The sequence below is a fragment of the Brachionichthys hirsutus genome, chromosome 24 (genome assembly GCF_040956055.1).
Source record: "Brachionichthys hirsutus isolate HB-005 chromosome 24, CSIRO-AGI_Bhir_v1, whole genome shotgun sequence".
NCBI classification, from domain to species: domain Eukaryota; kingdom Metazoa; phylum Chordata; class Actinopteri; order Lophiiformes; family Brachionichthyidae; genus Brachionichthys; species Brachionichthys hirsutus.
The window spans coordinates 2,100,522-2,127,520 of NC_090920.1; the positions used below are offsets into that span (position 1 = coordinate 2,100,522).

General features: G+C 53.4%; 5 protein-coding genes across 5 annotated transcripts; 4 read left to right on the forward strand and 1 right to left on the reverse strand.

Moving 5' to 3' along the window:
• Positions 1–23: 23 nt before the first annotated feature.
• Positions 24–3,192, reverse strand: LOC137912266 (alsin-like). Its single transcript, XM_068756616.1, has 11 exons — positions 3,173–3,192; positions 2,928–3,073; positions 1,934–2,844; positions 1,574–1,868; positions 1,308–1,482; positions 1,143–1,239; positions 980–1,057; positions 708–908; positions 442–613; positions 166–355; positions 24–93 (listed from the first exon to the last, which is right to left on the reverse strand). Exons 1-11 carry the CDS (start codon positions 3,190–3,192, stop codon positions 24–26), a joined length of 2,355 nt encoding a protein of 784 aa, XP_068612717.1.
• Positions 3,193–5,403: 2,211 nt separating this feature from the next.
• On the forward strand, positions 5,404–10,827 carry mpp4b (MAGUK p55 scaffold protein 4b). The gene is made up of 21 exons (XM_068756617.1): positions 5,404–5,464; positions 5,567–5,688; positions 5,789–5,866; positions 5,948–6,031; positions 6,149–6,280; positions 8,051–8,132; positions 8,200–8,285; positions 8,394–8,468; positions 8,546–8,742; positions 8,877–8,935; positions 9,032–9,049; positions 9,133–9,174; positions 9,253–9,273; positions 9,381–9,395; positions 9,504–9,539; positions 9,625–9,786; positions 9,889–9,969; positions 10,060–10,153; positions 10,220–10,328; positions 10,419–10,553; positions 10,636–10,827. The coding sequence occupies exons 1-21, from the start codon at positions 5,407–5,409 to the stop codon at positions 10,825–10,827; spliced, it is 1,878 nt and encodes a 625-aa protein (XP_068612718.1). The 5' UTR covers positions 5,404–5,406.
• Positions 9,392–25,592, forward strand: abi2b (abl-interactor 2b). Its single transcript, XM_068756406.1, has 11 exons — positions 9,392–9,407; positions 18,474–18,607; positions 19,649–19,816; positions 19,921–20,097; positions 20,608–20,714; positions 21,182–21,328; positions 21,980–22,101; positions 22,802–22,966; positions 23,180–23,266; positions 23,594–23,779; positions 23,862–25,592. The coding sequence occupies exons 2-11, from the start codon at positions 18,491–18,493 to the stop codon at positions 24,035–24,037; spliced, it is 1,452 nt and encodes a 483-aa protein (XP_068612507.1). The 5' UTR covers positions 9,392–9,407; positions 18,474–18,490; the 3' UTR covers positions 24,038–25,592.
• Positions 11,576–14,645, forward strand: tmem237b (transmembrane protein 237b). Its single transcript, XM_068756410.1, has 13 exons — positions 11,576–11,729; positions 11,852–11,887; positions 12,486–12,517; positions 12,620–12,633; positions 12,717–12,785; positions 12,893–13,021; positions 13,110–13,203; positions 13,296–13,453; positions 13,548–13,680; positions 13,769–14,034; positions 14,122–14,209; positions 14,280–14,401; positions 14,476–14,645. Exons 1-13 carry the CDS (start codon positions 11,709–11,711, stop codon positions 14,538–14,540), a joined length of 1,227 nt encoding a protein of 408 aa, XP_068612511.1. The 5' UTR covers positions 11,576–11,708; the 3' UTR covers positions 14,541–14,645.
• Positions 15,095–18,032, forward strand: cyp20a1 (cytochrome P450, family 20, subfamily A, polypeptide 1). The gene is made up of 13 exons (XM_068756373.1): positions 15,095–15,166; positions 15,448–15,497; positions 15,601–15,767; positions 15,843–15,988; positions 16,066–16,233; positions 16,329–16,407; positions 16,486–16,598; positions 16,680–16,734; positions 16,817–16,937; positions 17,045–17,156; positions 17,307–17,371; positions 17,462–17,551; positions 17,638–18,032. Exons 1-13 carry the CDS (start codon positions 15,095–15,097, stop codon positions 17,786–17,788), a joined length of 1,389 nt encoding a protein of 462 aa, XP_068612474.1. The 3' UTR covers positions 17,789–18,032.
• Positions 25,593–26,999: the final 1,407 nt, after the last annotated feature.

Below are 26,999 nucleotides of genomic sequence, written 5' to 3' on the forward strand. Positions count from 1 at the left end.
GGTTACCGCGTGTCGGCGCGAGCTCACAGTGGCGGCTTGGCGAGGGTCTGGAAACCCCCCATCACCAGGAAGTCGCCCACGGCGACGCAGTACCTGGAACGGAAAGGCCAATGAATGAAAGACGCCGGCCGGAGACGAAGCCGGGCGGTCGTCACGGATACGCACTCGCGGTGGGAGTCCAGGAAGACGCCGCCGTTGTCCAGAACCAGCAGGCGGCGGACGTCTCGGCCGCGCCGCAGGTTAGCGGTGAGGCTGGCGGCGTGGCGTCCGGTCAGGAGGCACAGCCGGCCGAAGCTGCCCGTCAGAGCCAGCAGGAGGCCGAGGAGCGCCGGGCCCAGCGCCGGACCCAGAGACTCTGCGGGGCGGCAGCACAGAACCGGCGGTTAGCAGCCGGCGCCGCCCGGGGGGGGGGGGGGGGGGGGCAGACCGCCGGCGACCCACCCAGCTCCAGCAGCGGCCGCACGACCTCCGTCTTGATGCCGCAGAGCCGGCAGTAGAACTTCCTCTCGGCCGCCGCCAGCTCGTGCAGGCCGGCGATGAAGCCCATCACGTTCCTGTCGGACAGCGCCATGCACTGCTGCCCGCCGGCGAACACGCTGCTGACGTAGCGCAGCTGCGGCGCCACACGGCGAGGACGCAAACACCCGTGAGGGACACTTTCACCGCCGTCTGAAACCTGAACTCTGACCAGGCGGCGGCGTCCTTACGTTCATGCAAAAGGGCAGCAGCACGGGCTGCGGCGTGAAGCCCCCCCCCGCGGGCGGCTCCTCGGCGGCGCCCGGCTCCGGCCCCTCCCCCGCCCGCTGGCCGCTGTAATAGATGATGGGCTGGATGCAGTCGCCGTCGGCCAGCAGGAGGGTGTGCTTCTCTCCGGCGCCGACGTCCCAGACCCGGATCCCGTCGGACAACTGCAGCAAAGAGGACGGCGTTAGGGACGGAGACGGCGGGGCGGGGCCGCTGCGGGAGGAGGCGGAGTCACCTTCGCCAGGCGGGGGACGGTGCTGGGCGACTCCATGTGTCCGAGCTGACCGCAGCTGTTGCTCCCCCATGAAAACACCTGGAAGACGGAGACACGGCGAGACGCTCGGGTGACCTTTGACACGAGGAAACGTTTCTAAATCAAGCGCCCCCTTCCTGCCGACCTGAGACTGCGCGGTCAGAGCGAGGGAATGCCGGGCGCCGGCCGCCACCCGGATCACCTCCTTGTTGTTCAGACTCTTGATGCACAGCGGCTGAGATCTGGAAGGACGCGGCGGAACATCAGGAAGTCGTTTCATCAGCGTCTTTCTCCGGACGCCGCCGTCTACCTGGACAGGTTGTCTCCGTGTCCCAGCTGTCCCTGCTCGCAGCGGCCCCAGCTCCACACCTCCGTCTGCAGGGTCGGGAACACCTCCTGGGCCTCCGGGACGGCCCCCCCCGGCGGGGCGAGGGCGACGGCGCGCGTCCCGGGCCGGGCGGCTATCCTCAGCAGCCGTGGCGAGACTGCGGCGACCACACAGACAGCGAAGGGGGAGGAGCTTGAGCGCAGCAGGAGAAATCAAGAGCGGCGTTACGGAAACCAAACCGGATCTACCCTGCGGGAGGAGTCCAGGGAGGGACAGGCGGCGCCGCAGACCCTCGGCGTCCTCCTCGCGGATGTCCCCCGTGCTGGAGCTCTTCTTGGCCTCCGGGCGGACACGCTCCGGGGCGGGGGCGTTGTCTCCGCCCGCCGGCGCCGCCGCTGACCTCGCCGCTGCTGAGGGAAGGTAGTTCATCATCTTTTTGAAGGACAGCGCCTCGTAGGTGGAGACGACGCGCTCACCCACCGCGGAGGCGCAGGAGGTCACCAGGCTGTTGAGCGCCGAGGAGGCGAGCGCTCCTGCCGAGGGCTGGAGGAGAAACAAACGCGCGTTAATGGAGGGCGCCCCGGCCCGACGCCGCTTCTCCGACTCACCGGGGCGTGCAGCCCCCCAGGGGGCGGGCCCGTCCCCCGCCCAGCCGGGGCGTCCCCGGACAGCTTCCTCAGGTAGTCTCTGACCGCCTGCTCATCCGGATAGCGTGAACCCTTCACCCCCGAAGCAACCCGAGCCGAGGCCTCCTCGGAGTCCGGAGGCGGTCCCGTGTCCTCTGTCCCGGAGTCCCGGTGGTGAGCGGCGTCAGAGGCGGGGTCGGAGGACGTCTGGGAGGGCGGGGCCGTCTCTGACGGGGACGTTTCGGCCTCTTGTAAGGGCGCCATGCCCGCTTCCTCGGTGAGCTCCACGCCGAGCGGGCAGTCGTGTCCGTCAGATATGATGACGTGGTCCTCTTTGTCAGTCATGGTGTACAGCAGCTGGTTGCACTGTCTGCACTTGTCCACAGGGGGGCGGTGGACGTCCTGGGGGCCCAGGCAGCGCACCAGAGCCAGGCTGTGCGAGGCCCCGCAGGCCACCTGCAGCACACGCCGGCCCGCCAGATGCTCGAGCTTCTGCGGCTTCCAGACGGGGAAGACGGAAGCGGCGAGTCCGAGCTGGGGGCCGCTCCCCCACGCCCACACCTGTCCCCGGGCGGACAGCGCCAGGGAGTGCTGCCCCCCGCAGGCCAGCTCCAACACCGCGACCGTCTGTGGGGGGCTGGCGTCCGAGTCCGACAGAGCGACCGGAGTCGGGTTGGGGACGGCGAGGAGGCCCGGCAAGCCGCACTGACCCGCGGCGTTGTCCCCCCACATGTGGACGGCGCCGTCCTCCGTCACCGCGCCGCTGTGGAAGCTCCCGGCCGCCACGGCGACGACCCGCTGGCCGCTGAGCGCGCTCTCCAGGGTGTGCGGCTCCGACGCGGCCGCCGGGCTCTGCTTCCACGGCAGATCCCCAACGCTGTACACGTGTCCTCCTGAATGAGGAGGAGGAGGAGTCATGTCTACGATCAAAGGAAATGGCTTGTCTCTGATGTTTATGTATGTACGAAAGCGTTACCTTCCACCAGCAGGACGCCGTGCCGCGTGCCCAGAGCTACCTGGAGGACAGGTTGGGGCAGGAGCAGCCTCTCCGGGGTGACGCCGCAGGAGTAGCCCCTCCAGGCGTGGAGCAGGCCTCGCTCCCCGGCGTCTTCGTCCCCAGAGCTGAGAGAAGAGGGGGTTAGAGGAACAGATCAAACAGATGAAACTCCCTCTGCAGGCAGAGAGCAGCAGAGCAATAACCCTTTTTGGGGGGGGGCGAACCTTTTCCTCTGGCTCTCCATCAGTTGGTTTTATTTCTCCATTAGCATGCCTCCGACTCTCTGCAGACCTTCAGTCCAACCGGAACACGCCTCCTCTGTAGCTTTGTAGCTGTCGCCACGAACAGAGACACGCTAGCCCGTTAGTTTATTTACTTTGAAGACTAAAACCAGGCAGACACGGTGGAAGGACAACTTCAGAGGCTCCTTTTTCATGCATTTCAATCCTTCGCTTACCTGCCAGCTCAGCTAGCTGTTCCCACCTGTCTCTGGCTGCTCTTAGCTAACGTGTTTACGCTAATCCCAGCTAGCATTAGCAGCTCGGTCCCATCCAGAACGAACCCGGAGTCCAAAAACCACTAATTTATTTACGCGGCGTGGGTCTATATTTCTCAGTAGATATCTAAACAAGCCACTGCGTGGGTTTGCCCACTGCGACAGGGAATACAATCTACTCCAGATGCGTTATTGGACGGCTGGACGCCGCCGGTTGTTTTTCATCTTGTGACGTTGACAGAGGGGAGTAGCTAGCGCCAAAGATCGTCTATACGTAGGATAGCGGCTCCAGAGGAAAAGCAGAAGACCTACTCTTAAATGGTCAGGGAACCGTAGCCTTAAAAGTAAGAAATGATACTTTAATGTGATAAAAATGAAAACAAATTGTCATTGATTTATTTTGAATTATTGTATTCATCGTCCCTATTTCATCGTGGTACACCAAAAGAGCTGCAGAGTGGAACACCCTGTTCTTCAGAGTCGCTTCGGGATTCTTCTTCGTCGGCTGCCGCAAATGTTCGAGATTATTGCAAGCGCGCCCCCTTGTGATCACATATGAGAAATACATTCACAAACAGTAAACATAAGAATTCATATGAATATTTCCTGCAAATAAAAAATATATCTAATTTAAGATTAATGGGTTGGATTAAATGCATTGATTATTCTCTGTGAAGCCAGATAAAATTTAGAAAAACTCCCTCCCTTGTAATGTTACAGACACTAAAAATTTTTTTTATTTCATTCATTCCTTTAACTGGAACTGGATTAAAAGACCAAGTACAGTATTTTGTGCACTAATGGACCTTGTCAAATGGGGGGAGGAGAGATTAATATCCTTATGAATTAGATTGTCAATCAGGAGTTTACTCCTCCCGCTCTGTCCTGTGCTCAGAACTGAAATAGTGTTTTTTGAAGCGACACCTAAATTCTCCTCCAACCACAGCTCCTCCTGCGTGGAAGAGTTAAGAAGATTTGGCAGCTCCGCGCCAACCGGTCAGCCGGTGAGAGAGAGGAACCGGCTTCCGGTGGCTGGCAGCTCACTTGCCTGGGATTAAGTGGGATAGAGAGAGATTACAGCCCTCTCTCTCTCTCTCTCTCTCTCTCTTGTTCCCTGTGGCTCGATGAAAGCGTAGTAGTACGTCTAGTCTCCTGGGATCATTTTTACAATCATAGATAGATTTTCCTGCACCTCCATTGGTGCAGGAGGCAGTGGATTAAACCTTGTGGCATTCTCACAGACTGAGACAAAGGTAAGATTTAAATTTCAGGGGGGGGGGGGGGGGGGGGGATCAGTAACCTCCTTTTCTTTAAGTGCAGAAAACTTCAGTAAGTTACCTGATGCTTAAATGCTTCGCCTGCCTTGTCTTGCACACCTCTGCAATATATTTATTATATTGTAATGAGAGGGGATACAGAGGCAATAAAACCCTATCAAACTTCATTTCCTCACATTTTAACGCCGGTGTCAAATTGTCCTGTTGATGGTTAAAATAAGATAATAGACCTTGGTGGGACTTTCACCAGCCAGCCAGAGATTACGGTCTGCACTTCTCTGCGTTTGCATCACCACTGTGTGCCATTAACCCCTGACCCCATTCACCCTAACCCACGATGGAGTCGTGACCCACTTCAACCCACCCAGCTGGATTACAAAGCAGGGAAAGTGGGCAACTAATGGCACAGAAAGGGCTCAGATTTGTTTCATTCTAACTAGGATAAAGTCGCAGAGGCCATTAAAATAAAAAGGACACCAGCTGCTTCCAGTGCAGAACGGCATCGATGGGGAAATAGTCCCAAGCCCTGGTTAGGGATCCAAGATGTCCGTCCGTATGGCACAACATCACCTTTAAGAGGTGTTTGATCTGCCCCAGCATTGTCTCCAACATGTCCAGTAATGTTGTGTCTCTGCTTCGCTTTGTCCAATCAGCAAGCGAATTGGGGGCTCGGGATCCGGTGACCATGAGGCAGGCGGTGGAGGCTCAGGTGTTAAACCCCCACTGTGAACTGGGAGAGCATGGTCAGTGGGGGAAAAGGATGTCACCGGCACGTTTGATTATGTTCTTTACACACCAGAGTGTGTGTGCGTGTGTGTGTGTGTGTGTGTGTGTGTGTGTTGCAGGCATGCGTCAGATCCTGACACAGGTGATTGAGGAGGTGAGACAGTCTGTGAATCAGGATACCGACGGCGCCGACGTCCTCCACAGTTTGCTGAATGCCTCCTGGCTGCCTTCCCTGCTCAAGGTCCAGAACATTCTCATCCCCCCCCCCCCCCCCCCCCCCTGCGCCGCCTCGAAACACATCAGCAATGGAGAACTGATCCATGTCACACGGCTGCTTCTAGGTTCATGCACGTCTCCAGCGGTACAGCAGAGATTGCCCAGCTCCGGCCCTGGACTGTGCTTCAGGACTTTCTCTTCAGGTTCCGCTCCCATTTGTCTTCCCTTTCCCTCAGCTCGGTTTTGTGCACGTGTGTGTGATATTTGCCTCGTCGTCTGTGCAGCTGCTGGTCGGCATCAGAGCGCTGCCAGGCTGCTCGGAGGAGGCCAAGGAGCTCTACGGCCTCCTGAGGCAGCCCCACCTGCAGGTGAGAAGCCGCCGGCGGCGTCCTCCAAGAAGAGGACACCGTGTGCATTCCACGAGGACATGCTAAAGGTGCTAAACGAAGACAGAAGACATAAGCATTATTTTCATTCCGTCGCAGGCTCTTCTCTCAGCTCATGATACGGTGGCCCAGAAGGACTATGATCCGGTGCTGCCGCCGATGCCAGAGGAGCTGCCCGATGATGAGGAGGCCACCCGGATCGTGTGCCTGGTGAAGAACAAACAGCCTCTGGTGAGCGTTTCAGAGTCGCCGTGCTTTCCCAGGCCTTCGGCAGCAGATGCTCAGCCGCCGGCTGAATCCGACACGGACCAGATGTCTGGATGATAATCTCTCATTTGAATCGTTATTTAATGCTGCAGATCACTTCTAAGCAGCAGGAACTGATTTTTGAGTGAATGCTTAAAATAAAATAGCATGTTTGTTGTCTTAAGCGCTCCGTCTTTGGCCCCACGTCCCTTTTTTTTTCCAGTGCAAGTTTTCATTCTCTGTGTTGAACATTTTCCTCTCTGCGACCACTAGCAGGTCAGGCCTCCGCTGCCTGCCTCCTCCCCATGCGCAAAAAGCTCCAGGAGGGGGACCCACTGTCAGTGGGACGACGTGAGCCGTCTGACGCGGGACACTTTTTACCACTGCAGCGCATTCGGTACCCCGAACTCTGCTCAGGTGCAGGAATTGTGCAGCTTGCGGAGAGGCAGCCACCCACCGACCGAGTGGTTTTGTCACGCCGCAACCGCCCGGCTGTATCGCCCACCTTGCTGTAAGCCAATCGGAAGCTGCAGGAAGTGCTGTGAAGAGAGTCCCTGCAGCAGCCTCCTCGGGGAGCAAAGCTGCGACTCCTTCCCGCCTGGTGAGACGAGATCTGTTGTTTCCATCTGCGCCCTCATTTCATTGCTCCATCGTCCATCTGATTCCCGTTGTGTTGTTCAAGAGTCTGGAGATGGAGATGAAGCAGGGGAGTCCACCGATGCCTCGTCCATGCCTCACCCAGCCTGCCGCTGGACTCTGACTCCTCCTTGTGTCCCTCTGCCCTACTCCTCCACCGACGAGCTCCACCCAGGCCTTGGAGCTCCCGGGCTTTGGAGCCCCCGCATCCGCACCGCTCCTCCGAGCCCCCTGCGGCCTCACCGCGTGTTGGACTCGCCTCCCGCGGAGATCGCCACGCAGGAGCGTCTGGATGAACTGAGGAGCTCCATGCAGCTCGCTGCGAGCTCTATGCGGAACAGCACCAAAGACATCAGGCTGCTGGGGGAGAAGATGGCGGCGGCGACTGAACGCATGTCAGACACGGTTCAGGGTAACTCCCAGGCGTTGGCCCTTCTCTCGGAAGTGGTGGGCCGACTGCAGACCCTCCTTGTCGCCACCAGGACTGACATCAGCTTCTCAAACCTTGCGTCCTCGGAGCGAGACGGGACACCCGAGGAGGCTCCGAGGAGTCCGGAGCAGCGTCCATCCCCGATGCATCAGTCTAGGTGTCTCTCCCCCTCCCTCCCTTCTTCCAGCTCCTCCGCCTCTCAGTGTCCGTCGGCATCCCGCGCTGGGTCACCCCAAAATACCAGGAAAACCAAGAAAGCCCCTTTGCCCCAAAAGAAGCACGTTCACGCTGGCCGTGTGGCGAACGGTCTGCCGGATGAGCCCAGAGAGATGCCTCACTCTGTCAGAGGACCATTTTCAAAACGGAGAAAGAAGCGAAGGAAGAAGACAGCGTGAAGCCTTGAAGAGCGTCCAATGAGAGGACGTCTTGGTTGACGTGGAAACGCACTGTGGTAGCTGATCTTTCTTGGTTTTCTTTCCTGTTGGACCATTTCATCGTCTCGCTTTTCCGCTCCCACCTTCTTCTCACCAAATGTCCGACATCCGGAGATCAGATGTCTTGAACTGAACATTCCAGCCTCATTTTCACAGCGTCCTTCATCGTTTTCTCTGTGTGTGTGTGTGATTCAGTTTGTTTTACATGCTTCCAGCAGCTTTATTGATTCATTGGTTGTTGTTTTTTTATGCTAGGGAGCAACCATAAAGAGAAATGAGATCACAGGAGAGATCTTCGTTGCCCGGGTGATTCATGGAGGACTGGCTGACCGGAGTGGTGAGCTGCAACTTGAACTAAAATAAATGACGCTGGAGGAGATCTGGATCGTTTATGGTTTGCGCAGGTCTTCTCCACGCGGGGGACAGAATCATGGAGGTGAATGGTTTCCCTGTGGACGGGATGGAACCCGAGCAGGTGATCCAAGCTGTGGTAGGTCGTTCACGGACAGGACACAAACCAACTGGGACCTGTTAAAGATGAATAAGCTTCACGAATACCTGCAAAACTAATCGGTTTGTTTCCTTTACAAACCATCAGCAAGTGAGGTCACAAGGCACCATCGTGTTCAAGGTCGTTCCCATCACAGACAGGCCGGTCCACAACCGGACAACGGTGAGCGTCTTGCGTGCCTTGACCTCTTGCGTTTCCCATGCTACGGCTAAATGGTGAATTTCCTTTCCTCGCGCTAGCTCTACGTCCGGGCCATGGCAGACTACAGCCCGCAGCAGGACATGACCATCCCTTGCGCCGACGCAGGCATGAGCTTCAGGAAAGGGGACATCCTGGAGATCGTGGACCAGACAGACGCCCTCTGGTGGCAGGCCAGGAAGCTGGCCAGCAACGAAGCCTGCGCCGGCCTCATCCCCTCCACTAACCTGCTGACCAGGTTGAATCCGTTGAAGTTTCCTTCTTACTTATGGCAGCCGATCGATAGTTGTTCTCCTCCCCCGGAGGCAATGAGAGGAGAGGAGAAGCTGGAGCGCCGTGCAATAGAAATCGAGATCTGTTGTGTTGTGACAGGAAGCAGAGGGAATTCTGGTGGTCTCAGCCTTACCATCCACACGCCTGCATTCGGACCCGTAAGCCCACCCCCCAAAAAAAATGTTCTTCTGCGACCTCAAACTTCATGTGAAATCATTCAGAGCTTTCTTTCTTTCCCTGCACGCCGGCTGAAGTGCGCACCGTCGAGGAAGGTGAGGGCAGACCCATCCCGCCTACACTGATGTAGATCCGCTACATGAATGAGTCTAACCTTTTGTTCCCATTGGTCGCTCAGAGGAAGACCTGGTGGCCATCGAGGAGAAATGCGTGGAAGCAGGTGAACTTTAAAACTCCACGTTCCGCTATTTCACGCAGAAACTCTCATTTACTCCCGACTGTCTTCCTCCTTTGTCAGATGAAGATGCGTTTGAATCCGGTAGGCGAGTCTTTGTGGATTAGCTCGCTTCATCTTCGGTCTGTCCGGCTGAAAACATTTGTTGTTTCTTCTCTCAACTCTTCTGCTGCCTGACGGCGAAATGTCAGAGGAGCTCAGAGAAGGTGAGAAAGCCAGAGGTTTGCCTCCGACTCCGCCTCCTGAGAACGGTCACGTTCCTTTTACAGCGAGTGAAGTGTGTGTGTGTGTGTGTGTGTTTTCATGCCACACAGAGGAGGATCACTTCAGCACGGCAGGAATCTACTTAGGTCAGACTCCTCACCCCAAACGTACCGTCCAATGTTGTTTTCCTGCTTTTATCACTCCACGCTTTTCCCCCCCATGTTCTGTCAGCGGGCTTCAGACGCAGCTTGCGTCTGTGTCGGCGGAGGTCTCTCGGCGCCACCCAGCCGCCCTGCCACACCCGCTGCCGCAGTTCCCACGACGGCCCCTACGAGGAGGTGGTGCGCTACCACCGCCAGCCGGAGGACGCCCACCGCCTCGTCGCCCTCCTGGGTGCAGTTGAGGCCCCTGATGGGGTCCACAGAGCAGACATTACCGTAGAAGAGAAGACGCAAATCAATTCCATAGGTCACATTTGTCTCTCTTCTTCCTCAGGCCCGTCTGGCGTCGGCGTGAACGAACTCAGGAGGCGCTTGATTGAAATGAAGCCCAACATCTTCCAGGGAGCCATTTCTCGTACGCTCCAACTTAAAAAAAAAAGAACCTATATATAAAAGAATGCGTCCATCTCAGAGTAATCATGCTCGATGCTCTGCCTCAATCCAGACACAACGAGAGCCCCCAAAGGATACGAGGAGTCTGGGAGGGAATATTACTTCACCAGCCGGGAAGTCTTTGACAGCATGATGCGTAGCAACAGGTAACGGCCCCGCGTCCGGATGAAAGGCGAAGGTCTGGGGAAGAAGCAAACCTCTCTGCCCTGCAGGTTGGTGGAGTACGGGGAGTACAACGGGACGCTGTACGGCACCAGCGTCGAGTCGGTGAGGGACGTTTTGAACAGCGGCAAGATCTGCATCGTCGACATCGAGCCGAATGTAATAAATAGCGCCTCAACGCAAGCCATTCAGTTCCAATACAATGGCTTTCATTTGAGTCGAGTACGCCCTTGTTCCTTCCCTACGTAGAGCATTCAGGGAGTGAGGACGCACGAGCTGAAGACCTGCATCATCTACGTGAAGCCTCCGCCCCTGGAGCGCCTCAAGGAGACCAGACAAGACGCCTATATCTCCACCGACTACTACGCGAACCGACCGTTCAAAGTCAGCGCTCACTTTGTTATCATTTATCATCATTCTTTTTTCCTTTCTAAAGCTATCCAATTTTTTTGTCTCTTCCAAAAAGGATGAAGACTTCCAAGAGATGGAAGAATCAGCTCGAAAGATCGAGGCTCTCTATTGGCAATTCTTCGATCACGTGATTGTCAACGACGAGCTGCAGGACTCGTGCGTCCAGCTGCTGACGGCGGTGAAGAAGGCGCAGGATGAGCCGCAGTGGATTCCAGCCAGCTGGATACGACCCACACAGCAGCTGTAAGGAAGAGCATAAATGGACAAGCAGATGTGACCTCTTCCTCAGTTCCTAATTGAAAATCAAATCTTTACATGTAAATACATTTTGTTTTTCATACTGCGTGTTTGAGGGGAGTTGGGCATCTTAATCTTTTGATCTTGTTGTTACTTGTGTGCCTGATCTGCTCTGTAAATCACTTCAAATCCCCCCCAAGATAAGATGGAGTGAGCACAAAGAAATCCCTGAAACTGTGTCAGAGTTTAATGTCAAAATGTAGGAATATAAATTTAGAATACAGGACACAAGCATTACGCCATGTTTACTTTTGGAGATGGAAACATTACGTAAGTAATAGTGAATTAAAGCCATATCACTTTTAGATTCTTACAACAAAAGTTATGACAGGCACAGATGTTCACAAACACAAGTTGATTTCTTGCCCCCCTCCCCACACTTACACAGAACTGCAATAAAGAACGGGATTTGTGAATGTTTACATACTAGACATCATTTTTGTTTTCTTGTTTAATGTCTTTTTTTTTCAGCGCGAGTCGACATCACTTATTTTTGGTGTGTTGCATGTAAACGTGTCATTGCAAAACAAAAACTAATGTGTTTTTATTTTTAAATAATGTTATCTGTGAAGGCGCAAACAAAGCAATAAATGTTAATATTTATGCCCTCTTAATCAGTCATTATTCTGTGACTCAGAACTCGCTAACGGAAGACTTTTATTTTGAAGATACAGGAAGTGTTGTGTGTTTCTCTCAAGTACATCCGGGTTAAGCGTCTGCTAGCGGGATGTAAATAAATAAGCAACGTTTAGTAAATTTGAAACGATTGTAGCCCTTAAAATATCCTTAATTTGAAAAATGATTTGAGTGAATATTTATAATATTCATGACATGGATGCGGCAGCATCAAAGGTAACTTATTTTCGTAAATAATTTTGAGAACAAACTGCCGCTATATAACATTAGATGCGACCTTAGAATGACAGTCGTTGTAAATACAGGTTTTGTTAACAATCTATGTTTCACCATTGCAGAAAATGCATCCCAGAGTACTTCCGCCTCTTCCCCAGGTCAGTTATTATGATTCCAATTATCTAAAGGATTTCAGTCACTCAGTGTAATTAATATACAAAATAATAATGATGAATGGATGTGATGCTGAGCCCAATATGCAAAATGTACAGAAAATCTAAAGTCGCTACGGTTGGTAGGAACAATCGTTAATAATAATCAGACTGCACTGGAAATTGTGAAGACAAATAGCACAGAATATTGCGTTGGTGTTTAAAAACACAGGAATTATAAGACAAAACGAAAACAGATTCAACAGACTGGGTGTCTCAGCAAGCCACACAGCAGGTACTGAAAAGGTTTGACCTCTGCCCCTGAATAATCCCCGTGGTGACGGATGAATTAACACAGATTTAGCCAGGGATTTATTCCCGTCTAACAGGGTGTACCGCTTCACTTCACTCTTCTTTGATTCTTGGAGGGAATGGCCAGAAAGACAACATTAACTGTTTCTCTCTCACGGAAGAATCAGTCATTTGATTGTTTTGAAAAGGGATGTGAAAATGTCCGCTGTGGAAAATTTTCTTTTGATGGAAGTTGTTTCACATTGAACAACCACCACTAGAACTAAACGGATGTCTGTTTTTATCTTCTAAGCAAGGGCAACGATCGCTTCCCACCATGCCGAGGTAGGTAAAAACGCTTTCTTTACTATGACATGTCGTTTATTCTCTGAAGAGTCAACGCCATTTTTTTTGTCTCCTCTTTTCTCTGCATGTGGAAACAACAAGTCAAGACATAGCTGGTGAGTTCAGATTTGAATTGTGGATACTGATCCCTTAAAGTTTTAAGGGATCTTTTTTCTCCTGACACTCTTTGTACCTCCAGAAGTACCTCCAGCAAAACATAAGAAGAAAAGGGTGAGAAAGGAGATCAATGGAGTTGACGATGTGGATGGTAGGCACAATCATTCTATTTTTAGCCCTGTAGCGCAGATGCTGTTGGTTTGGGAGATTAAATAATGGAAGAAATGTAATTCCAAGTGCGTGGTGATCCCTCTTTAGATCGGGGGATGGAAATGGGAGGCCTAGGAAGGCGGAGGGAATCGGAGATCGGAGAGAAACTTCCCACTGAAGCCATGACAGACGCACCCACGCAGAGGAAGAAGAGGAAAAAGAAAACTGCTCCAGCCGGTGAGAATTGAGTAATACTGCTTTTATACGTTTATGTACGATCAACGTCTCTCAGATGTTGATGTAAACATGTGACTGACATTTTCAGATTTCGAAGAGGACGAGGCCAACCTGGTGAATGAAGATGCAGGAGATCAGATCACTGATGGGGAAGAGGTCGTCAAAAAACCCAAAAAGAAAAAGTAAGATACTGAAGACTCGATTCGATAGAAGAAATGATCTACCTTGTGCAAACGTAGCTTCCTGAATGAAATGCCATCCCTGGTCTTTTCAGGAAGTCGAAAGTTGTCGAATCGCAGCTCCCCTATGAGCTGGGTGTGGAAGAGGACGACGTCATCACCGACCACTCGTTTCCAATCCCGCAGCAGTCCTTGTTCTCGGCCCCTCGGGGTCAGAGCCAGCCAGTGGGGAAAGTCTTCGTAGAGAGGAACAGTAAGTAGCAGAAACCGCGTCCTGTTCAAAGTTCATATTGGAGCTTCAAAGTGTGTGTGTGTGTGTGTGTGTGTGCGCGTGTGTGTGCGTACAGAGCGTTTCCAGGCTGCAGATCGCTCAGACTGGAGGAAGACCAGCGACCAGACCGACAACGTGACGGACTTGCAGCACGTTCAGCCAATCTGGACCACCAGGGATGTTTCTATGAGGCTGCATGAAGACTTCAGGTGAAGATGTCTCTTCCAAAAACACATTTTTAAGCCCCCCCTCCCCGCCCCCTTCCTAAACACGCCACCTCTTTGGGATCGGCTGCAGGGTGTTCGGCCTGTACTGTCACGGCTTCCTGGCAGGCTACGCCGTGTGGAACGTGGTGGTGGTGTACATGCTGGCTGGGCAGCACCTCACGGCCCTGAGCAACCTGCTGGAGCAGTACCACCGCCTGGCGTACCCCTCCCAGTCTCTGCTCTACATGCTGCTGGCCATCAGCACAGTCGCTGCCTTCGACAGGGCCAACCTGGCCAAAGGCTCCGCGGCATTCCGGGAGTTGATCACGCTGGACCCCGTCGCTCTCGCCTCCGTCTGTAGGATCCGACTTTTTTTTTTTTTTTTTTTTAAAGGTTTTGTTGTGTTGAAACTCACACAGAGTTTCTTTTTTTTTTGCCATCCAGTGTATTTCTCAGCGTTGGTCCTCTCTCTGAGCCAGCAGATGACCAGCGATCGAATCAACCTGTACCCAGCATTCAACACAACACTATGGTGAGCCGTCCTATCAACGTTCATTCTGCCGTCCTGGATATGAAACTCAAGTGTCACCTTATTCTTCTAGGCCGCCGGGGTCTGAGCACCAGATTCTCCACCCATGGATGACCGTCAACCTGGTGGTGGCTCTGCTGGTGGCGCTCGCTTGGATCTGCATCGCCACCAGGCCTGAGGAAGACCACACTGAGAGTGAGAGCGAGAAACAGTCGCTGCTGCTCGAAAGGAAAATCCACCTCCCAACATATTCTGTCTTTCCTCAACAGGTTATCTGCTGGCCATGGAGATTGAGCCTCCCAAACCAGAAGACAAATCAGAAATGACAGCTTGACTCGTACTGTAAAGCTTCGATGTCGTTTTGTACACATTTTGAATTGTAGTTTATTTTTGACATATGGAAATGCTTGTCTCAGACATACAAATAAAGCTTTTTGTCCAACAAATCTGAAAATGCATTTTTTTATTACTTTCTAAAGGAATTATCTGACTAACATATTACTCGTAACCGATGTAACCTTTAATACTGAAAGGTACATTTACTGTACGCCGAGGTGGAGTCGTCATCTATATTTCCATAATAGCATTCTGTCTTGTAAACATTAGGCACAATATTTGTAAAAAGTACTATAAGAACTGTGAAAGTGGATTATTTGAGTATAAACATAAAGTCTCGATAAATATTACAACACAGTTCAGAAAAATTAGCGTTTACTCAGTTGTTATTATTTTAAATCGATTCTTTCTGAGATCGATTAGTTTGCACTTCAGGCGTTGTAGTCGAACACAGAAACACCGTTCTGTTTCTGTTGACGTGGAAAGTGGCTTGAAAGCTGCGGATATTCACGCATTAAAGCGGAAACATTTGCTTTTTCGCAGCGAGGAGTCATGTTGGACTTCGCCATCTTCGCAGTTACGTTCGTCGTCGTTTTAGTGGCCGCTGTTCTCTACTTGTACCCGGTAAGTGGTCCCGAGTTCGAAGCTAGCTTTAGCTCGACGCTAACCGCGGAGCTGAACGAGCTGCCAAAGTTTCAGTCATATTTAGATAAGCACCAACATGCTATACATTACTACTAAATAGAGAAGCTAACCCGTTAGCTCCTATATTTTACTGGGACTGCTGCCATAAACATGTTAAGGGATGGAGTTGTTGCCTTTATAGTCCAAGTACAAATTACACAAATTTGCTTCAAATGTTTTAGTTTTTTGTAGCTTTTTTTAAAAACTAACCGTGTCTCCAGTCATCCAGAAGGACCTCTGGCATCCCAGGACTCAACCCGACAGACGAGAAGTACGTTTCCATCTCTGCTTCGTCCATTGTAAAGCCGATCAGCATCGCTTCTTAGCCAAATTAAGAATTCTAAAAACCTTTCCTGGCCTTTCTGCCGTCCCAGAGATGGCAACCTGCCGGACCTGGTGAACAGAGGCGGCCTGCACGAGTTCCTCGTCAGCCTGCACCGGGAGTTCGGGCCCGTGGCGTCGTTCTGGTTCGGCGGACGGCCGGTGGTGAGCCTGGGCTCCGTGCAGCAGCTGCGGCAGCACGTCAACCCCAACCACAGCAGTGCGTCGGCCATCGCCTTTATCCTCGCGTGTCTGTGAAAGGGGGGACAAAAGCCTCCCCTCTTCTCTTTCTCAGCCGACTCCTTCGAGACGATGCTGAAGTCGTTGCTGGGTTACCAGTCGGGAATGAACGGAGGGCCGGCAGAGGCCGTAATGAGAAAGAAGCTTTACCAGGGGGCCATCAGCAGCACGTCGGAGCGCAACTTCCCCCTCTTGCTCCAGGTTCGTATCTCTGAAAGGCATTTTCACCGCTGACGTGCGGAGGAAGCGCCTCCCGGTATTCCTTTTCCTCTCCTCAGCTGGTGGAGGAGCTGGTTGGAAAGTGGAGGTCCTTCCCGGACGCTCAACATATTCCTCTGTGTTCCCACCTGCTCTGCCTCGCCATGAAGACGGTCACCCAGCTGGCGCTGGGCGAGAGCTTCACAGACGACGCCGAGGTCCTTTCCTTCCGCAAGAACCACGACGTGGTGCGGGTCGCGTCCCTTCTCCTTTCACGCCGTCTGGTTCCTGTTCCTGTTCCAGTTGACTTTGTTCTTCTCTTCCCACAAACCTCCGCCGTCAGATCTGGTCAGAAATCGGGAAAGGCTACATGGACGGCTCCCTGGAGAAGAGCTCCAGCAGGAAAGGACGCTACGAGAAGGGTGAGTGAGCTTTCCCGCGTGAAAAGGCAGCATTTCCCCCCCCCGACCAGACGCGACGTACTAAAAAAGCTCGCTCAGCTTTGTCGGAGATGGAATCGACGCTGCTGTCGGCGGCGAGGGACAGAAAAGCCCAGCGGAACCGGAGCGTGTTCGTCGACGCACTGCTTCAGTCCGGCCTCTCGGAACGCCAGGCGAGTCAGACGGCGCCGCCGGGTTTAACAGAAAGGGCTCCCCCCGTGCTGGCGCCGCTAACGGAGCGCCGTCTGCTGCAGGTCATGGAGGACTGCATGGTGTTCCTACTGGCTGGATGCGCCATCTCTGCCAACTGTAAGTGACGGCTGTCAGAAGCAGCGTGCGAAATATTTCGTATTTTTAAAAAAAAAAATGGAAAGGACTTTTGTTTTGGTAGTGTGCATCTGGGCACTGCACTTCCTGTCCACCTCGGAGGACATTCAGGACAAGCTGCACCAGGAGCTGGAGGAGGTGTTGGGTTCCGATCCAGTCTCAATGGACAAGATCCCTCAGCTCAAGTAAGACAGCCGGACCTCGTCCGGTCCAAACAAATGGGGAGCGTTGAGTGTTTGATGTGCGCGTTCACCTTGATCTTACACGCGCGTGTGTGTGTGTCCGTGAAAAGATACTGCCAGCACATCCTCAACGAGACGGTGAGGACCGCGAAGCTGACGCCCGTCGCTGCCCGGCTTCAGGAAGTGGAGGGCAAAGTCGATCAGCACGTCGTCCCCAAAGAGGTGTCGGGTTTCCTGCCGCCTCTCGGCTCGTTTCTCCTCAGCCGGGAGCGGCGTTACCGCCCCCTGCGAGCAAGAGGAGCAATCATTAGGGGTTTTTAATTTGAGCAGAGTGAATAAGATGCAAATTCACGCAGGACGGTTCTGTTTCAGACTCTGGTCATCTACGCTTTGGGAGTGGTGCTGCAAGATTCAGACACCTGGGGAGTCCCCGACAGGTCGGCTTCGCAGTCTTTTACCTTTTTCTTTTTACAGGCTGTTCATCGATCGCTCATAATGATTCGCGCATCCTGTGACGCACCCCTCAGGTTCGACCCGGATCGATTTGAAGAAGAATCTGTCAGGAAGAGCTTCTGCTTGCTTGGATTCTCTGGGAATCAAATGTGCCCAGAGCTTCGGTAACGTTCAGACTTCCCCATAGCCGAGCAAACGGGTCGCGGTACGGGGGGGGACTGCGTGAACCTCCGTTTGTCCTCTCTGGAAGGTTTGCCTACACTCTCGCCACCGTCCTGCTCAGCACGTTGGTGAGGCGGCTGAAGGTTCGACAGCTGGAGGGGCAGGTCGTGGAGGTCCGATCGAAGCTGGTCTCCGCACCGAAAGACGAGACCTGGGTCACCGTCAGCAGGAGGAGCTAGCAGCGGCCCTTTGAAACAAGCCGGAGCGTTCCGAGGCCTTCATCGCATCATCGCCAGGAGTCCACCGGGCAAATTTGCACAAACTCAATGTTCAAAGGGAAACTTGCGGTTTCGTACTTGCTCTTTTTTTCTGTAGTTGCTGGAACGGTATAAACTGTTTGTCTATTAAAACGGTCCACAACTCTTTCCTCTTTGAGACGCAGTTGCTTGCGTCATACACGATTAAATAAGTCTTGATTTTGTAGCTGTGTCTTGTCTTTTCATGTCTTTACGTTGAAGTAAAGGTAGCATCAGCCTGCCTGGACCTTTTCTTTTTTTTTTTACATTGGGTGAATTAACACAGATGCGTTTAAAGAGCTGGTATCCTTACCTCTGAAGGGCCCTTGGGCATTTTTTTTATTTTCACACCGGAGCTCGAGCTGCTTCTCTGAGGATTAATGTGGGAGCGAGCGCCCTAGGGAGAGAAACAGACGCATTTATTTATGAGCGTTTACTGCGTGAGAAAGAACACATCAGGCATGAAACCTATTTCATGCGTTTAAAAGGCTTTTCTGTCACTCCATTTTTAAAAACATTTTTAGAAATCCCTGCTCTTGAATTAATTTCAGAGTCATGCAGTACCGCGTTCGGCCGCGGTGGCGCCAATGAGTCCGCATTGACTTTTAACACACTGCTCCACTCCGCTACGCTAAAGATGTGAAAATGGCGGAACTACAAATGCTTCTGGAAGAGGAGATTCCAGCGGGACGAAGCGCACTTCTAGACAGTTTCACCAATTTGGAAAGAGTCGCGGAGTACTGCGAGAGCAATTATGTCCAGGTACTTAAAACAAATTCAACGGGAGACACCGCGACGGGGCGATCCTGTGTCCGAGGCGCGCTAACGCGGAGGTGCATGCTAGTTAGCTAGCCTCGGATAAAGCAGAGTTAGCACATTATCGGGCATTTTTATCAAATAACGCGCACTCGGATCGCCGTTTTCCCGATACATTCATGCCAATATATTAATAGTGCTCATAACTTCTTATTTATATCGCTATAACACCGTGTGCGACGCGCGCTGTGGCGTTAGCCAGCTAGCTTCCTAGCTAGAAGCTCGGCACCAGCCGCGGTCGAAATAACCAAACAGGCACCGTAAAAATGAACCCCCCCCCCGCCGGACCGATCGTTGCTGATCGTGCGCATATTATTACATTATTAGATCAATCGCGTCTGGCCCGTCCTTGGTTGATAAAGGATGAAACGCCACGACAGCGCGAGCGTCTGGTCCGATTCGTGACCAGTGACCCGTTCCCAGGGTCGGATTGATGAGCAGTGCGTAAAGAATTCCCTCCTGTGACGTCGGTGATCAGGTGTAACGAAGCACCTGGGGTGCTCCCAGGTGCTTCCCTCAGGTGTGGGCTGTTTGTGGGAGGGGCGAGTCGGATTGGGAGCCCCTCAGGTAGTCGCACCCTCATTGGATTTCCAAATTGACGCACCTTTTGAGGAGGAGTTTTTGGCCTTTTACTTGATTTGTGATATTTTCTGCGTTTTTAGCTGCTTGAATCTCTGAATTTTACCCATTTAATTTGTTAAAAGTGAATTAAATTTGCAGAAACTGGATATCTGCTCTGGCTTTGGGACTGCAGCTGGTAAATTGTCTGAATTTCTGCCCCGTTGCCGCGAGTGACGGTGGAACGGCAGCTCCTCCGCTCCGGCAGACACGCAGAGAATCTGGTCTCCTGCCACTAAACCCGTTCGTCGTCATTCTGCCGTGATTGCCGCACCCCTTCACGCTTGTTATTGAACTGCTGATCGATGCTTTCGTTTTTTTGGGGCTTTCGCGATCGGTTACCCCTGCCCGTGCCTTCTCGTTTTCCAGTCTCCGGACAAGCAGCGAGCGCTGGAGGAGACCAAGAACTACACCACCCAGTCTCTGGCCAGCGTGGCCTACCTGATCAACACGCTGGCCAACAACGTCCTGCAGATGCTCGACATCCAGGCGTCGCAGCTCCGCCGCATGGAGTCCTCCATCAACCACATCTCCCAGGTGGGGCGACCCGAAGCACGGCCGAGCGGCTCCAGTAGGTGGGTGGCAGCTAACGCTTTAGCCGTCGTGCCTGAAACGTGCCTTCCTGCTTTCTCCTCCGCAAGACGGTGGACATCCACAAAGAGAAGGTGGCCCGGCGGGAGATCGGCATCCTCACGACCAACAAGAACACCTCCCGCACGCACAAGATCATCGCCCCGGCCAATCCCGAGAGGCCGGTGCGCTACATCCGCAAGCCCGTCGACTACGGCATGCTGGACGACATGGGCCACGGAGTCAAGGTGGCCCGTTCTGATCTCCTTTTGTTCCTATTTTGTCAACGGGAGGTGTCGTTTCCTGCCTGGATAGAATTAATTTTAGAGGTCAAACAGTCGGTGGCGAGTGACGCGAGAGGAAATCAATGATTCAGGCTTTCCTGCCGGCGCCGCGCGCTTCCTGTCGGCGTGACGGGTGTGAACGCGTCGCGGGGCGAAGCAGCAGATGCAGAGCTGCTTCGCCCCGTGACCTTTCACCCTCGGGTGCGAGTCCAGCGGCTTCGTTGTCTTCTCCTACTAACCCTCTGATTTTCTTCTTCTCTCCTTTTTGCTCACCTAATTCTGTCTTTTACGCAACCGTAGTGGTTGCAAAGGTTCAAGGTAAGACGCTTTTGTGTTCACCTGTCCGTTTGTATATCTTTGCTTCTTTTTTTGGGGGGGGGGATGCAGCCACGGAGGTCACGGGGGGGGGGGGGGGGGGCTCGCTCTCGTGTTCGTTTGTGACGTTCTTTAGTGAACGCATGTGTCCTCCCGCAGGCCAGCGCTCAGAACATGAAGGCCGGAGGCGGAGGTGGACTCCCTCGCACCAACCCCCCCACCCAGAAGCCTCCCAGCCCCCCCATGTCAGGGAAGGGGACCCTCGGGTAGGTAATGGCCGGCCCGGCCATGCTTGGGGGGGGGGGGGGCTAACCTTTCTGCAGGGAGATGCCGGCGCGTTCGGATGCTCTCTGATTCGTGTCCCCTTCGTTGCTTTGTGTGGCGTTCGTGGCCCGGACGGCCTCTCCTCACTGCCCGTGCGGGTTCGCCATGGCAACAGGGCTCCGAGAGCCGGGGGGGGGGAACTTCCATGTCAGTCCATCCTTTCATGTTGGGGATCAATAGCCAGCCAGGCCGTGCACGTCTCTCATCAACACCTGTGGCTTCACCCCAGCCAATCCCGACGTTCGATATTCACCACCTGTCATTCCCCATTTTTTTAAGTTTGCACTTGTTTGTTTCTTGCTCTCCTCCTCCTCCTCCTCCCCTACACGTCTCTGTGGACACCCTTCTTCCCCCCCCCCCCACCCATCTCCCTCCTCGCCTCCCTCCTGACCCCCCCCCCCTCTCGCAGGCGCAACTCCCCCTACCGGACGCTCGAGCCGGTGCGTCCGCCCGTTGTCCCTAACGACTACGTCTCGAGCCCGACGCGCAACATGCCACACCCACAGCAGAGCTCTGCACGCACAGCGCCCGTTAATCAGAGGAACCGCACGTACAGGTACCCCCCCGCCCCCTTCACTTCTGACACACGCCCCCTTTTTTCCTCTACCGCTTCCCCGTCCTTCTCGACACTTCGAGGGCGAGCCTCCTGGAAAGTTGACGTCCTCCTCCTTTATTCCACCCGTTTGCTAACAGACCAGGGGGGGGGGGGGAGTAGCTCCGTCTTAGATGCCGGTTCCCATGGCAATCGTCGTGAAAACAGGCCGTCCTGCCAACCCACCGAGAGTCTTTCATCCCAAGGAATATTCGTCCATTCCTCTCTGACAGACATAACAGCCGAGGGTTTGGGGGCGGAGCCTCTCGTCTCTGCGCCCCATCTGTCGGGGCCCAAATGTTTTTCGCATCTCCGCAAATAGAAAAGACAACTTCCCCCGCCTCTCCTCTCCTTATTTGCACCGTTCATTCTCATCATCGTACATCATTGTCTTTGTCTCATGTTGCTGCATCACTTGTTACGTCGCCGTGGCGAGGCTTCGGGGGGGGGCGGGGGGGCGTGTAGCATCTAGGACCCGGCTTGTTGCCCTGGTGTTTCACGATGAGTTAGCTGAACGAAGGACTTCCCTTAAAATGAAACCTGCTGATCTGATTCGGCCCCGGGAACGAATGGGGGCGTGTCTGACGTGTTTGCTGCCCGACTCGCCACCAGCAGCGGGAGCAGCGGCGGCAGCCACCCCAGCAGCAGCCGCAGCAGCAGCCGAGAGAACAGCGGCAGCGGCAGCGTGGGCGTGCCCATTGCCGTGCCGACTCCAGCCCCGCCCACCGCCTTCCCAGGTAAAGCCTCCTCCCTGTTTCTGCTCCAGGTAGTGTGTGTGTGTGTGTGTGTGTGAAACTAACTTGACTAATCTGTTTAGAATCCCGGGTTCCGACCCGCCTCGGGCCCGTCGGGACCCGGGATCTAGAACCCTTTCCTCCTGTCTCACTCTCTTGTCTTGACCTCCTTCACCCCCCCTTCTCCCTCCTCCCTCGCCTTCGACGCCTCCGTTTCAGCCCCCGCTTCATCCAACCCACCTAAACCTCCCTCCAACACCGCCACTATCCCCGGAGCCCCCACCTCCGCCCTAGATGGCCCCCCACAGGGCCCGAATGCCCCTGTAGAGATCCCGCCTGTGCCCCCGCCCCCTCCCCAGCTCCCCGCCTCTACGGGCCCCACCTCCTTCGGCAACCCTGCTCAAGGTGAGTGTAACCGGGTGGGAGCCGCTCACTCGCCCCACGGGCCCGGATGTGCCCGCCCACTGCATGTCAGCATGTCGTCGGATTGGCTGCTCCTCAATCGTTATTATTATTACAAGATGGCGTCTGTCCGTCCTCCTCTGCTGCCCCCCCCCCCGCCGACCTTCATCGCTGCGTGCTTGTGATGCGTGTCTAAACGCATGAGCTGCGCGTGTGACGCTTGGCTTCTTCATTTACTTCTTCATCCCAGGTTCCCTACGTCTCAGTGACTCTGCTGCCCCCTGGTGTTGTCTCCTCTCAGGTGCGCCGCAGTTCTACAGCATGAACCGCCCGGCGCAGCAGCCTCAAAGCCAGCAGGTGGGGGGCTCGCTGCCGTACCGCCGCCCCTCGTCTGTGACCGGCCAGCCCGGCGTGGCCCACAGCCAGAGCCAGCTCAACGGGGGGCCACACTTCGTCCAGATCCAAGGTGAGCGAAGGTGTTTCTGTCTCCCAAGTCACAGCCCCCCCCCCCCCCACCCCCGTCTTCTTCCGCTGGCTGTCGGGCGGCTCTCCTGTCCATCGTTGCGTTTATGCTACCTACAGCCTCATTTGACTGTCCTCTGTGCCGCTTATTCACTCTGACATCATTGTCCTGTCTTTGCTGTTCTCCCCCCCCCCCCCCGACACTGCGTTGTGATAGCTGGCCCACATGCGCCCCCTCCCCCTTCAATGCAGATCACCCCTCAGCTGCCTCTGATGGGCTTTGTGGCCCGGGTTCAGGAGACCAGTAAGTGGTTTTTTGCCCCTCGCTCCCCCCCGCCCCCCCTCCTGCATGACCATCAGTGGATTTGAGTCCCCTCCGTTTCTCTGGGTTGACGTTCAGCTTTAGATGTCCCTCCTGAATACAGTGACTGTAGTCGTCCTGCCCCCCCCCCCCCCGTGAAAAGGTTGCCGTCAGTCAGAGAACATGATTTTAATGCATGTTCTTCCTGTCACGTCTTCCAGTTCAGTCTCTGAGCGTCTAAATGTTGTCCCCGATGCGTCCAGCATGCTTCTCTCCGTCCTCCTCTTCCTCTTCCGTGGCTAATTTGCCTCCGTTGAAAACTGTTCCTAGTCTCGGACGTGCCGCCTCCGCCTCCGCCCGCCGAGGACCCGGTGTTCGAGGAGCCCACACCGCCACCCCCTCCGCCCGAGGACTACGAGGACGACGAGGATGAAGAGGAGTCCGCCGTGGTGGAGTACAGCGACCCCTACGCCGAGGAGGACCCGCCCTGGGCTCCGCGGAGCTACATGGAGAAAGGTCAGCCCTCTCGGCTCAATGCGACGCGTTGGGAACCACCGTCGCCGTTAAACGCTCTCCCTCGCCCCCTTCCTCCTCGCAGTGGTGGCCATCTACGACTACGCCCGGGACAAGGAGGACGAGCTGTCGTTCCAGGAGGGCGCCATCATCTACGTGATCAAGAAGAACGACGACGGCTGGTACGAGGGCCTGATGAACGGGACCACGGGTCTCTTCCCCGGCAACTACGTGGAGTCTATCATGCACTACGCCGACTGAACAATCCCCCCCCCCCCCCCGCCTGGGCGCGCGACGAAGAGGGGAGGGAGGGGCGCCACGGGTTAAAGGTCAAAGACTTTGATCAGACAGAGCATGATCACCTCTGGGCCAAAAGCAATGGGGGTGAGAGGAAGGAGTTTTTACGCTGAACTGCAGGCCGGCCTCTGGACGCCGGCGCCATTGTAAAACAACCACTACTCAGATGTGTATCCTTCTTTAGCTCTTTATTTGGATGGGGAGGGATCTACGGTCGCTACCATTATTAGACCACGACCTCGATTCGCTTCGTGTTTCGTCTTTCTTTCATCATTCTGTCCTCGTCGTGAGCGCTATTTATTTTTGATTTTTTTTTTTTTGTAGTGAGGTAAATAGCGAGAGGGGACTTCCCACGCCGCGGCCTGGGAGAACGGGCCGGAGGAGAACGCCTTCTCGCCAAAGACACTCGGGAGGAAAATACTCTTCTGTATACGCATAGATATAAAGTATAATGCAACAACAGCATCATTGGTGATGGGGAGGGGGGGGCACTAGTTTCTGTTGGCTGTGGCACCTCAGCGAGGGGGGCGGGGTCAAAGCAGACATTTAGAGAAGCACATGCAATGTCTTGAGGTGTCACGTTTTGGTTTTTGAGCGGTAGCCTGCATGTTGCTGACGAGGAACGGAGAGTTTTCTTTTCTGCTCTAACGGTGGTTAATGTCTTAATCTTTTTTTTTTTTTTTTTTAGATATGGTGTGGTTTGGTTTTTGATATTCACCCACAATGCATTGAGGTATTTTCTAAGATGCTTGTGCCATATTGAGGTGCGTGTTGCTGTTCGGGTTCTCACTTCATTTGCAATAAATTGACCCGGAGCGAGAGTGTCCGGTGAGCTGCAAATCTTTATTTTCCTTTACTCCCCAGTTCTAAATCAAAAAGCACATCCATTTGTAGTGAAAAGGTGTAGAAGAAGAACTAATAATAATATAAATGTGAGGTGTACAAAGTCCCGAAAGTGGGACTTTCTGATTCTGAAAAGAGACCAGCTGTTGTGTTGAAATGGTTTAACAATATTCACGCCTTGGGTTCAGGCGTCATTCGTCCTCGGTGAAGTTTGCTTGGCTGTTTGGGTGTCTTCGAGGGCTTGTACTTGTGTCAGAATCTTTATTTTCTATTCAGAAACAACCAGTACCAAGTGGGTCTGTACGTGAGTCTTGCATGCCATTGTTCTTCTCTGTACTGGTGTTCTAAAAAGACAAGCAGCCCTTGAAAGCTCTGGCCGGCTACCACCAGCCTCATCCAAAGAGACCGTCGTTTAAGCCTCCGTCTGAGGAGCTTCGAAAAAAAAAGCCCCGGTCAATCCTGCAGATAAAGAAACTGGAGGGCGATGGACAAAAAAAAAAAAAAATCAAACACGTTTGTGGCTTTGGGAACAAGAACCGTCCCTTCTGTCTGCAGGATTCACAGACGTCCCCTGGAGATGTCGGAACAGTCCATAATGCCATTGTGTTGCACAGTTAAAGTTTAAATGCAGAAGTATCATATTTGTAAAATCATGACAATAAAGTTATTAAGATTTTTTTGGTGTGGTAATGCTTGGTTCTTGTTAAATCTATTTAAATCTATTTCAGTTTTTTTTACTGTCAGTAGTTTCAGCTGCTGCGCGTTCCTTTTCTGTCCACTAGAGGTCCCCACAACTCTGGGCTCGTTTGAAAAGGCCTATTAAAACCACCGCTTCTAACAAACATCAGGAATGTCAGTTTAGCTTCGGCATAATTAATGCTAAAAATAAATAAAACGCGTTCCCTCCCGTCCAGTGCTGTGGCTTGATCCTGATCAGGATGCTAGTGACCTTTGACCTTCCACCCAGGTGAGGTGGTTTAATCTGCCAGCTGCAGAGGGTTAACCCTTGCCGGTGTAAAGTCCTGCTTTAAAGATGAAGCGTTTTGAACGTGCTGAGGGGATGGTTGTAAGAAACGGAGACGCCGATGGCGGAAAGTGGGTTTAACTCGGGATTAACCCCGAGATGAGGAGATGCAGAGATTCTTCTATTCAAGCGTTTTGGGAGGGCATGTTCTGACAAACCCTGATTACACACACATTTTTGCTCCTTCAGACCTGTAAAAAAATAAAATGGAAGCTCCTCACCTTCTATGAACAAAGCCCCCAATTTGGCGCGCCTTCATACGGAAAGAGTCAGCCCTCTATAAAAAGGTGGAGGAGTCGTTCCAGGTCGTCCGTCATCGCGAGGTGCCTTTCCCTCTCTCTCTGAGGAATGCATTTTTTTGCAGTCCGACGCCATGCTGCAGGCCAACATGTCTGAACAGAAAGACAGAAAATTGTGAATAGTACGAACAGTTTTAGGCTTTAAAATCCTGTGGATTTAACCAGGTTACCTGCAATGTAGCGCAAAAGTGGTGTCATCACATTAAAACAAGATGTGAACGCACCTCAAAGGAATAAAAGGCATGCAGGATTAAAGCCGGGGACAACCAAGGAACTATCGGTTCGCACAGCAACAATTCCCTGCTGTTTGTTCCACTTAAATAACATTTGAATTTTGTTTTAAGAAAGTTAAATGTGTCATATCTTTAGCTGTAATCTGTGTGGTTTTTTTTTTTTTTTACATTATTATTCAGAACACGCTCAGCCGCGGAGCTTTTATTGTGAAAAGCAGGAAGCGGTGAGATGCAGCTGTGCATCAAGGTGTTCCAGCCTGCGCAGGTAGACCGAGGCTTCTGTTGGAACCGTCGGCTGCTGGAGATGACAGCTCCTCCGAGCCTCTGACGGGATTTTGATTTGACTTTTTTTACTTTTCCCTCGATCCAAATCCTTTTGAATCTGTCCCAGGATGCAGGGCGGGGGGTCCAAGCGGAACCTGCAGCCCTGCCTCGTCCTGCTGCTGGCAGTCGCACAGGTCAGGTCGCAGCACCGAGGTAAACGCACGTGCATTTGTCATTCGTTGCCTCATTTTCCAGCGCGTTAA

Bases quoted from the DNA above. Each gene is read 5' to 3' on its own strand.
- LOC137912266 (XM_068756616.1), bottom strand. From the start codon at position 3,192: ATGGAGAGCCAGAGGAAAAG. The intron at 1,240-1,307 runs GTAGACGGCGGC...GCGTCCTTCCAG, and splicing joins CACGGAGACAACCTGTCCAG to ATCTCAGCCGCTGTGCATCA. The intron at 614-707 runs GTAAGGACGCCG...GTGGCGCCGCAG, and splicing joins TGCTGCCCTTTTGCATGAAC to CTGCGCTACGTCAGCAGCGT.
- mpp4b (XM_068756617.1), top strand. From the start codon at position 5,407: ATGAGGCAGGCGGTGGAGGCTCAGGTGTTAAACCCCCACTGTGAACTG. The intron at 5,465-5,566 runs GTCAGTGGGGGA...TGTGTGTTGCAG, and splicing joins CTGTGAACTGGGAGAGCATG to GCATGCGTCAGATCCTGACA. The intron at 8,286-8,393 runs GTAGGTCGTTCA...ACAAACCATCAG, and splicing joins AGCAGGTGATCCAAGCTGTG to CAAGTGAGGTCACAAGGCAC.
- tmem237b (XM_068756410.1), top strand. From the start codon at position 11,709: ATGGATGCGGCAGCATCAAAG. The intron at 11,888-12,485 runs GTCAGTTATTAT...TTATCTTCTAAG, and splicing joins TACTTCCGCCTCTTCCCCAG to CAAGGGCAACGATCGCTTCC. The intron at 14,402-14,475 runs GTGAGAGCGAGA...TTTCCTCAACAG, and splicing joins TGAGGAAGACCACACTGAGA to GTTATCTGCTGGCCATGGAG.
- cyp20a1 (XM_068756373.1), top strand. From the start codon at position 15,095: ATGTTGGACTTCGCCATCTTCGCAGTTACGTTCGTCGTCGTTTTAGTG. The intron at 15,498-15,600 runs GTACGTTTCCAT...CTGCCGTCCCAG, and splicing joins CTCAACCCGACAGACGAGAA to AGATGGCAACCTGCCGGACC. The intron at 17,157-17,306 runs GTGTCGGGTTTC...GTTCTGTTTCAG, and splicing joins AGCACGTCGTCCCCAAAGAG to ACTCTGGTCATCTACGCTTT.
- abi2b (XM_068756406.1), top strand. From the start codon at position 18,491: ATGGCGGAACTACAAATGCTTCTGGAAGAGGAGATTCCAGCGGGACGA. The intron at 18,608-19,648 runs GTACTTAAAACA...CTCGTTTTCCAG, and splicing joins GCGAGAGCAATTATGTCCAG to TCTCCGGACAAGCAGCGAGC. The intron at 23,267-23,593 runs GTAAGTGGTTTT...AACTGTTCCTAG, and splicing joins GGCCCGGGTTCAGGAGACCA to TCTCGGACGTGCCGCCTCCG.